This window comes from Prionailurus bengalensis, chromosome B2, assembly GCF_016509475.1.
Source record: "Prionailurus bengalensis isolate Pbe53 chromosome B2, Fcat_Pben_1.1_paternal_pri, whole genome shotgun sequence".
NCBI lineage: Eukaryota > Metazoa > Chordata > Mammalia > Carnivora > Felidae > Prionailurus > Prionailurus bengalensis.
Window position 1 is genome coordinate 149,279,091 of NC_057349.1, and position 10,981 is coordinate 149,290,071.

At 58.2% G+C, this 10,981-nt stretch overlaps 1 protein-coding gene and 1 long non-coding RNA gene across 2 annotated transcripts; both read right to left on the reverse strand.

The window, feature by feature from the left end:
- Window positions 1-2,435: 2,435 nt before the first annotated feature.
- Window positions 2,436-7,010, reverse strand: PRR18 (proline rich 18). Its single transcript, XM_043592732.1, is given in 3 exon segments — window positions 2,436-5,754; window positions 5,756-6,004; window positions 6,759-7,010. Coding segments are annotated over 3 exon segments (777 nt in total). The 5' UTR covers window positions 6,851-7,010; the 3' UTR covers window positions 2,436-5,318.
- A 3,317-nt stretch (window positions 7,011-10,327) lies between these two features.
- Window positions 10,328-10,971, reverse strand: LOC122490172. The gene is made up of 2 exons (XR_006299105.1): window positions 10,762-10,971; window positions 10,328-10,668 (listed from the first exon to the last, which is right to left on the reverse strand). It is a non-coding gene; the product is annotated as an uncharacterized LOC122490172 (long non-coding RNA).
- Window positions 10,972-10,981: the final 10 nt, after the last annotated feature.

The following is a 10,981-nucleotide window of genomic DNA, read 5'->3' on the forward strand; positions in this document are numbered from 1 at the left end:
CGACTTCGGCTCAGGTCATGATCTTGCGGTCCGTGAGTTCGAGCCCCGCGTCGGGCTCTGTGCCGACTGCTCAGAGCCTGGAGCCTGTTTCCGATTCTGTGTCTCCCTCTCTCTCTGCCCCTCCCCCGTTCATGCTCTGTCTCTCTCTGTCTCAAAAATAAATGTTAAAAAAAAAAATTTTTTTTTTAAAATTAAAAAAAAACAAATATATGCATCACACGAAAATTCCTTTTCTCCAAGGAAAACGTTGATCTCCTGTAACGAGCTCGTGTTCTTGTTATTGGATATCGAAATTACGTAATTCACGATTTTCCATTTTGTCTTTCCTACCGGGAAGCAAGGCGGTGCGTTTTGTATTCAGGACGTAAATCATAAATAATTCTGGAATAAGAAGGTAAAACACAGTCGACATTTTTAAGCTCCTCAGGGAACTAAAAGTGTAGCCCCCACCCCGGGTGTGCATTAAATGGTTAGAGAGAAAACCCTCAGAATATGGTAACCAAGATGGGCTTTGATTTTGCACAGACAAGTGCCAGAGACTTATGTGTTAGAACGAGTGGTGAGGTTTTCCGTCGTGGCAGTGATAGTTACCCTGAGCTGGCGACGCGCAGGGATTGTCCCAAAGGCTTTACACACACGTCGTCATAATCCTTACCAGGGTCTGCGATGGCATCTTATGACAAAGAAGTCTAACGAGACACGGCTGACGCAGGACACAATCAGGATGGAAATTCTCTGTTCGACCTTTACCCACGGGGAGGGCTCTTCTCCTGCACCACACTGGGGAGGCACTCGGTCTCTAGGCTGGACTTGGGGCCACCCTCGCAGGCCACGAGACCAGCGATGCGGGTCTGAACCGGGCCCCTCCGAGCACCCCACAGGTTACCAAGACACCTGCGTGCCTTACTCACAGCGCACACGGGTTCTTACTGTTCTTTGTGCGTAGACGTAGTTCAGGACTTGCTCAGGCAGGTATCTCCATGCTTAGAAACACAGGCACGAACGTATAGCTTCAGAGTAAGTTTTCTGTGACCAGAGCCCATAGATCATCCACCCTCGACGGAACTGCGCACTTTCTAGGGAAGCCACGAAACCAAAGGTTCTGGCGTTTGGCGTCTCCTTTTTCCAGAAACAAAGGAGATCGATGTAAACACCTCTCTTGAAATGCTCGGGTATGCTTTAAATACATGGGATTAAGTCATATTCGCTCAGTCTCCGGCATGTTACGTGCACTTGGCTTAGACAGTGGTGTCCCACGATCTGTCCCCACAACACGTAGTGAAGGCTCAGCCTCCGCAGAGGGGTTCCCTTGTCCCTGCTGTAGGACCGTGCGGTGTTGGGAGAATTTGACAATAATACCACGGCGTCTCCAGAGAGAGCGTGTTCCCAACTGTCTTACTTCCACGGACTCCTCCTTTTATTACTTTTTTCTCTGGGTATCCCAATATTCTTTTTAAAAAAAAATTTTTTTAACGTTTATTTATTTTTGAGACAGAGAGAGACAGAGCATGAGCAGGGGAGGGGCAGAGAGAGAGGGAGACACAGAATCGGAAGCAGGCTCCAGGCTCTGAGCCATCAGCCCAGAGCCCGATAGGTATCCCAATATTCTAAGGACAAACCACATTTACTAGGTGACATCATCCTTTTTGGTGATCGAATAGCTCTCGCCATTATTCAAACTGACCCTTCAACTTCTGATCGGTGTCACCTACCATTTTGAAATCACTTTCAGCAAAAGAAAAGTGTTCCAGTGAACGTACAGGAGTTCTTAGTCTGGGGTCCGTGAGCTTCCTAAAATACATGCAAATTTTTGTGGTCACGGGGTACATCTTGGGAGCGTATCTGGAATATAACGTGCGTGGGGTTTGTGACCCAACACAAAGTTAAGTATCATTGCCAAATAGCTTTCTTCCAATAACGTTTGATCACGGGGCACCTGGGTGGTTCAGTCGGCTAAACGTCCGACTCTTGATTTCAGCTAAGGTCACGATCTCACGATTTGTGAGTTTGAGCCCCACGTAGGGCTCCGAAAAAACCTGGTCATTGCCAGTAGTATTTAAAGCCAATGAACATCTACCAACCCCCCGAATCCCAGGCCCTCCAGGCAGGATGGGGGCAGCAACACGGGGGGACCACCTCACATGAACCTTGGTAATCTCTTCCCGACCAGCTTTTAATATTTAAAAAACAGTTTTTTTAATGTCTATGTTTTTGAGAGAGAAACACAGTGTGAGCGGGGGAGGGGCAGAGAGGGAGACACGGAATCCGAAGCAGGCTCCAGGCTCCGAGCCGTCAGCCCAGAGCCCGACGCGGGGCTCGAACTCACGGACCGCGAGATCGTGACCTGAGCCGAAGTCGGCCGCTCAACCGACTGAGCCTCCCAGGCGCCCCCAGACCAGTTTTTAAAATCCTCCCCCCAAAGAAAACACAAGGCATTGCATTTCTCTTTTATTTCAACATTAAGAAATTGCAGCACAGTGACTCCGAAAACTTTCTCAAAATGTCCGTAACAACACGACGAGACATCCAGTGTCATAGGTAGAAGTTCCGTGTCTTCGAGGGGCATCAGCCGGAGCAACATAAACGTTCTGCTCGTCTGCTTTTACAGTGAAGAACAAGGCACACAAAACTCTGTTTGACAAATGCCATTGGGAAAAAGGGGCACAGTACCAGACTGGGGCCGGTCAAGAGAACGGGGGCGGGGGCGGGGGCGGGGGGGGGGGAGGGGACCCAGAGAAGGAAGAGGGTGAGGAGAGGGAGAGACAAAGAACAGGGACACACAGACCCATGCACTGTGACCGTGACGGGACGAGGGACACGCACCCACATGGGCAGCCACGGAAAGGTGCTTCGAAAAGTCACCTACTTTGCGAAAGTCTTTAAAACGTTACTGAACTCAACAGAAACCTGGGTCTCTCGAGTCCTGGTATCTGCTCAGAGGACACGCGAGAGCAGTTAGCACCCTGCCCACGGGACCACCACTCACGCTCACTCCCGGGGCTGGTTAACGTCCAGAACCAGCGCTCCGTCCCCGACCGAGAGTCCACGGCCACGTCCCCGTGTCGCCTCAGCCGGATTGCCACCTGGGCCTCTCTGGTGCTGACGCGTTCATTTTCCACGAAAGACAACTGAGCTCTATGCATCCAGGCAGGAGTCGGAAAAGACAAGCCAGTCGGTGGGGAGGGGCTTTGGCTTTGCAAACTCCTCTGCTGGCTGACCTCGCTCCTGCCGGATTAAACGCTTCCTGTTTGACCAGGTTTGTGTCTAGTGAGAGAGAGCACGACAGAGAGAGTGGGGGCAGAGATCACAAGCACAATATAACACTGGCTTTTAAAAATGTAAGGCTTCCGTGTAAAATATAATGAAGACTTCCCACATTAAAGCCCAACGAGATAAACATTCAACTACTGACTTTCACACAAGTCAAAAGGTGAGGTAATACATTGCTCTTCTATGACCAGCTTTCTCTGATTACGACTTTTTCCCCCCTCTTTCTCAACCTTAGAGTTAAGCATAATCAGATGCATGGAGGGAGTGTGTAGAAATCAGCCTGGAGTTAGCAAGAAAGGGTATGGGCGGCTCCCAAAAGGCCGAGGAGTTTTAACCCTTTATTCAAAGGATAGGCAGAGATTTTCTCTTTTAAAAAAAATGAGTATACACAATTGTACAAAGCCACCGTGTCACCGATTTTTACCCGGTGATTAAAGCCGCTGGAAACGTAACATCTGCCCCCAGGGACCCCCCCCACTTCCTCCCTCAAATGAATTGCCCGCCTGGCCCGGAACATGTTGTTCTGCGTCCGTCTGTCCGCACACGGCTTTTTGCCTTCTCCCCTCCCCCCCCCTCCCCCCCCCCCCCCGCGGTCGGCCTTTCTGCAGCACAGAAGTCACATTGCAGGTAGTGCTTCCAGGAAACACAGCGACCTTCAGCAGAAGCTGACCTTCACCCCCGCTCACATCTTGTCCCGGCCTTTCAAGTCCACCCCCGTCGCTGTGCTCCAGGGACACGTTTGTGTGCGTGATGGGGTCTGTGCGTGTGCGTGTGTGGCCGTGACTCTGTGTGCACGTGGGTACGTGAGCAGGAACGTGGTTTTAAAAAATGTTTAACGTTTATTTATATATGAGAGAGGGGGAGGGGCAGAGAGAGGGAGACATAGAATCCGATGCAGGTCCCAGGCTCGGAGCTGTCGGCACAGAGCCCGACGTGGGGCTCGAACCCACCAGAGGGGAGATGGTGAGCTGCGCGGGAAGTCGGACGCCGGACCGGCTGAGGCCCCCGGCCCCCCGGAGAGCTAAGCGTTCGTGAGAGAGCTCTGTGGGTGTGGGTGTGTGAGCACGCGTGTGACTGTGCGTGGGCAGGCAGGCCTGGCTGGCCGAGGGCGCGGGGCGGCACAACAGGGCCCTGGCAGAGGCCTGCAGTGTGGACGGGCAGTTTCCAACCTCGGCCTCGCTCAGCGGGTAGCTTCTGGTGTTCCCACCCTTCTCCCCTCCGAGCTTGAAAATCAGGTTAACTTGAGTTTCCCAGCTTCCCAAACCCTAGATGCGTTCTGTTTCGGAGAAACGGAATCATAAATGCGGCCCCAAGGCCAGCTCTGCAAACAGCCAGCCACCCTCACGGGTGCCCTCCCCCAGGCTGTCGTCCACAGGGAGTGACACAGACAAACCACCGGCCCAGCCAGAGGGTCTCTGGGACCCACGGGAACCTTAGGGGTGAGGAACAGGAGGCATTTTCACCCTGAGCCCTAAAGGCATCTGGGGGGCCAAGAGGAGGCCAGAAGGCTCTGGAAGGCAACACCTGGGGGGCGGGGCCGACCAGGGCGGGAGAGGGAAAGGGGTGGCTGACCCAGCTGGGGGTACGGGGCAGAGCCTGGCCAGGACTTGGGGCCGGGGGGGGGGGGGGGGGGGGGTGGTCAGGGAGGCCGTGTCCTAGGCTAGCACCCCCTCCACCCCGGGCTCACAGGGGCCCAGGCAAGGCAGACGAGGCTGTGCGTGTGCCGCCAGGGTGCCCCGGAGGAAAGGCTATTTGCGCGGTCAGCCAGGGGCATCCGGTCCTGCCCACCGGGTGCGGCGGGTTCACAGGTGCCGGAGGGTGGCCGTGGGCGTTGGGGGTGGGGGGAGGGCAGGCTCACAGGGTGCGGCCACGCTTCCAGGAGGTGGGGAGGTCCCTTCCCCTGCTCACGGGCATCCAGGGGGTGGGCACAGGTGCGGGGGTGGGGGACCCCCAGGCTCACGGGCATCCAGGAGGCAGGCGCAGGTGCGGGGGGGGGGGGGGCACCTTCGGGTCCGCGGGGAGCCCCCACCCCCCACCCCCCCTCCGGCTCACAGCGTGCTCAGGTGCGGCAGCGTGTCCAGGGGCCGCGCGAGGTCGCGCGCGGCGGCCGCCGATTCCACGCCGCGCAGCCACTCGGTGCACCTGCGGACCAGGCCCTCGTCCACCGCCCGGGCCTCCTCCTCGTACTCCACGTCGTCGTACCGGTGCCGCTCGTTGAGCAGCGACACGCGCGGCGCCGGGCGGCGGCCGGGACCCGCGGGAGAGGGCGAGGGCGGCGGGCGGCAGGGCCGCGCGGGCAGCCGCCTCTGCAGGTGGCGCCCCTGGAGCAGCAGGACGGCCTCGGGGGACAGGCCGGGCGAGAAGCGCGCGGCGGCGGCGGCGGCGGCGGCGGCGGCGGCGGCGGGTCCTGTCCCCGGGGCCGCGTCCCCCCGCGGGGCTGTGGCCGGAGCGGGCGGGCCGGGCGGGGGCGCGCGGGGGGCCGGGGCCGGGGCCGCGCCGGGCCGGCGACCGCTTCAGGGCGGCGGGGGGCCAGGAGCCGGACAGCGCGCCCTCGGGGGGCCTCCTCCTGTCCGCGGCGGCGGGCGGCGAGGGCGCGGGCGCGGGCGGGGCGCGGGCGGGCGCTGCCCTGCGCGGGGCGCCGGGCCTGCGGGGCGGGGGGCGCGCGGCGGGGGCCCCCGGGGTCGGCGTGGGCGGGAAGGGCATGGTGCCACCGAGCCGGCGGGTCATCGGCGCCCTGGAAGGAGACGGGCGGCTCTCAGTCGCTGGGGCGCGGGGGCGGGGGGGCCCGGGGCGTCCCCGCGGGTGGCCGGGCTCGGCGCCGCGTGCCCCCCGCCGCACCCACCTGCGTCCGGCCGCGGCATCGCCGGCTCGCTCACGTCCCGGCTCCCGGGGCCCTCCCCTCGCTCGGGGACAGTCACCGGCCGCCCGAGTCCGGCCCGGGCGGGGACGCGCCAGCAGGAGGAGCCGAGCGTCTGGCTGGTGTCACGACCCGACTGTTGCGTGCGACCGGCCACGGAGCCGGAGCCGGGACGGCGTGGGGCGGGACCGGGCGGGACCGGCCTCCCCCGTCGGCCCCCACCCCCGACAGGACTCAATCAACCCGGGGCGGAGGCGGGAGGGCCGGCTGGGTCCCGAGTCCTGGGCGGAGTCCCTGCCGCTTGGAGGGAAAGTCCTGGACAACCGGTTGGCGCCTTTAAGAGGGTGGGAGTTGGGCCGCGGGGGACTCGGCCAGGCCAGGCCGCCCGACCCGCGCCCTGGTGTCAGAGGGGAAGGCCGGCCGCCCTCGATGGCGCTGGGGAAAAGGCATCTCGGGGGGTCCTCTTAGTTCCCCTTTTACAATGCTGATGCCACCGCTGAAAGGCGGTCCCCTGAAATTCGAGCCCTAGCTTTATCAACGGGCAAAACAGGCCCGTGTCAGTGATGCCATGACAATGACAGAGGAAACGGTGCACACGGAGGGATTCCTGGGCGCAGAGCTATGTACTTACTGCTGTAACGGTGGTTCGAGCGAGTGACACATCGTGACTGTCATCCCATATTCGAGGAGGAGACCTGGAGATGACGTCACACGGCGACACATCACAAGTCAAGGCACCACTCAAGGAGAATTATCCCCCAGGAAACACTCTTCCATGGGAGGTGCTTTCAGGCCTAACCGGGGACGGGACCAGGTTGTGCGGCTATGGCCCAGGTCAGCCGAAAGCATTCAAGTGTGGGTGAACTCCAAGTGCCCTGTGCCAGTGGTCGCCCCCCCCACCCCCACCCCAGCAGCACCTCCCGGCCGTGAGGGCACTGGCCGCGTCCCTGTCCCTCCTGCCCCCGTGTCAGGGCACCAGGCAAGAGCGGAACTCGGTCGGTGGCCAGAGCCGGTCTCCCCACAGCTGGGGGTGGAGAAGGGGGCTGAGGTCCCATAATCTCCACCTGCAACCGAAAACCACATCTACATACGTGTTCTCCACAAAATGTGCAAACGCGGCTTCAAGACAGGCTTCGATCTCTCAAACGTTCTCCCCGTCCCGCCGGGGCCTCAAGGTTAGCCTCCCGCCGCCCGCTGCTCAGGGGTCGGGATGTTTGAGGCAGGTTGGGTCATAAATCTCTGCCGCAGGTGCTGAACGCGCCTGTGTGTTTTATTCCAAGTTTCTGTATTTCTAGAATACAGATGCGGGACCGGGTAGGCTAGTGGTGCAGCGGGTGGACAGCGTCCCGCCGGGAGAGCCCGGGTGGGAGGGCGGGCGGACACAGTGAAGACAGGAGAGGACGGGGGCACAGGAGGACTCGGAGGGGAAGGTGACACCCAGGAAAAGCAGCAAACTGGATCCTCCCGAGACTGGAGCAGGGGCCCCAGTGGCATCCGTGACGGGGTCCTAATTCCGAAGTCCCACAGGACAGTCGCAGGTGAGCAGGCGGAGCTGGCGATCCCATAATCGCCTGCCTGTGTGGCTTCTGTCACCATTTCCCTTCTGCTAGGAACTGGGGGCTGAGTGGGATGGGGGAGAGGAGACAATCCCAGCAACAGGATTCCAGACACAACCACATCTGAGCCAGCACCTTGAGGAAGGGAAGGAAAGTCCTGGGCAAGGGTGAGGGGCTGTTAGCCACGTCCACATCCACCGTAGCAGAGATTAGGCATTTTCCTCCAAGAAGAGACAGTGAGATTCATCAGACCGCTGCACACGTCGGACGAGACTGTCCCTGGGGTTCTCCAGAACCCCCACATCCTGTCCCAGCCCAGAAGCATGGGGACTTGGGAAGCTGGAAGTCTCTGCCTGACCTCCGAGGAGAAAGTGAGTGCCGGGCGCCTGCCATCGCGTCACCTGCCCAGGTCAGAAGGGCGCTCCTCTCCTGTCTTTCCTCAAAGGCCCGGTAAGCACCCCTGCCGGGGGCGATGACTTCCGGTACCTGGTGGTGGGCTACTGGCCCCGGAGCGGCAGAGGAGTGAGTGTCCCCCACAGGACTCTGCTCTTCAGACTCCGCTCAAGCATCCAGGTGACAGCATCCCTGCTCCCTGCCAGCCACCTCTTCTACTCGAACCCTTCGGCCCCTGGGAAACTGGAGGCTGGAAAGAGTGGCCTGGCCTGGCGGGGACCGTGGGAGAGCAGCACGCGTCACCTGCACTGTCGCGGCCCGCTGGCTGTTACAGAATCCGTTATTACAGTCTGTGTGGTTGAATCGAGCCGCTGGTGACAGTTACCAGGAAGGAAAACCACACTAGGACAGCCAGCCAAACTTCCCTCCAGAATTGGGGACGCGACAGAAAAGCAACTACAGTCAAGAAGTAACAGCCAGCTGTAACTTGGTCATTTGCGTGGGATTTTGCGTGCTGGGCCCAGAACCCAACAGTGGGGCTGTAGCTATGTGTGAAACAGGAAAACAGGAGGACCAGAATCCTGGGATCGGGTTATCAGTTTCACACTGTATTCCTGGGGTCTCCGGACTCTAAAACCCACGAGTATGTTTCATCTGGAGGTCACAAAAGTTACCTCCACTATAAGCTGGTCGATTTGCAAGGTCAGTTACGCAAAAGCCCATATACGTACTCAGAACTGTCCGTATTTTTTGCCTCTGCTGTCTCACTTTCCAATTACGTCGATGCTCCTTTTTGAAACGTTACACTTGGCACACTGTCACATCAGCGTCAGGTGCACAGCACAGCGATTCGACCCGCCTGTGGGGGATGCTGTGCTCACGAGCGTCGCTATCACCTGTCACCAGACGATGCCATGACATTTGTTTGATTTTCAGATTCTGAACAAACGCGAACACGGTGTGGTCTACCATTTGAGAATTCATGGTCATTTTTTCTCCCACTGTTGTATCAGAGTTAAGTGTAGGAACGCGGACTTTTTGTTATGACAACCCTTGAAACTGTTTCCAGAACAAAGACGTATGCAGAAAATATTTAAATCACCAAAATAAAGAAGCAAGACGATATCCAGGCCCCACTAAAATCAGCCCAAGTGCTGTGCAGGTTTGAAGGGAAGGGAAAACCGTGCAGCCCGCGGCGTGCTGAGCCTGCTCTGTGGGAGGCTGGGGTCCCACAGGGATCCCCCCAAATCCTGAGTACAGACACACTGCGCTCACCAGCTCATCCCCACGGACGCTGCTGATTGAGGCAGCGCCGGCGATCACACCATGGTGCCCGGAAACCAGTCGCTATTTTAAGAAACTTCCTTTTTCTCACGAGCTCATCAGTGTCTCGGCTTTACCTCGCTATGACGACTTCGGCGCACGTTCAGAAAAATGTCCAAAGGCAAAGAGATCGATGCCCTGCTTTTCCAAATCACACCTTCTTCCCACATGCTGTGCTTTGGTCCCGTGTTTTGACTCAAATGACTTCACGCGAGGGGGCGGTAAATCGTCCAACAGCCAGAACCAACGTGGAGTCTGAATTTTAAACCGCAAGAGGTCTCCTTCTGGCTGTTACAATCCTCGTGGACCCCTGAGACACAGACAACTTGGTCGATAACCAGAAATACGCCCATTCCTTCTTCTCACAGTGGTCTGTTACCGTGACAGGGTCTGGGGGTAGAAAACATTCAGGAACCTGTTCAGACACTGTTTGCTTTAGAGTCCTTCTTCCGTCAACGCTAACATAATGATCCACTTTATCTGGATTTTGCTCCACTCAAACCTCGCGAGCTTTAGGAGAGAAGAACAGGAAGGACCTGTGTTTTACGGGCGACCGACCAAGATTTCCCCAGGAGCTTCACGACCAGCCACACGGAGACCTGCCGGGTCAGGGAGGCCCCAGAGCCCTCTCCCCTTGCTGCCGTGGGGCCTCAACGCCTCCCTGACACTCCGAGGACCCGCTTCTGTTTTTATGGCCCCTCTGGATGTTAACCTCAGTAGAAATTCCAAGTGACTTAAAAAACGTGTATTAACACATCTAAAAATGACAACAAACTCGTGACATTAACAATACACCCATTACGTTGGGGCGCCCGGGTGGCTCAGTCAGAAGAACACATGGCTCTCCATCTCGCGGTTGTGAGTTCAAGCCCCCCATCGGGTGTAGACATGAGTAAAAAAATAAACTGAAAAACGAACAATACACCCATCGCGTTAACATGTTTTTAATGAAAAATAACGGTATTTGCTAAAACCAACAAATCAGAGATGAGGGGTGGGCTCCGTGCTGCCGGGTTCTCATGTGATCACGCGTCCGCAGCCCCGTGACTCCGCCGTGCGTTCACGGTACCACGAGTGGGAGCACAGGGTCTTGGGATTAGCGCCAAAGCGGGCCCCAGCAGGGTGTCCGGGACCCCACTTTGAGAATCGCCACACTGCCTGCCGTGTTGCACCAGGAACCGGCCGCTCGGGATGGCGAGCCACAACGGTGGCTAGGGGGTGAGCTGCTTTGAAAGCGAGACTTCACACGTGGCTCTTTCTTGCAACAGCCTGGAAAAGCCCGAAGCAAATCAGAACAGGACGGTGCGGGGGGAAAAGACACAGGCTTCCCTTAAAACGATAGGCCTGAAGCTGACACCGCACCTGTTCCTTGCCGCGCTCGGCCTCGCAGAGAGGCGCAGTGGCATTTCAGAGGACCGTGGACACCCCGAAGGCTGGTTCACACACCGGGAGCTGACGGAATAGTTGGAGACTCACGGAACCGTTTGCTTTGCCTTGCCCTCTGGGGACAGCCCTTTGCCAAGGTCCCTGAAGGATCCCGGTGGTCACCGTCGCACGCAGGTTACCCAACCCCCCAGCCCTG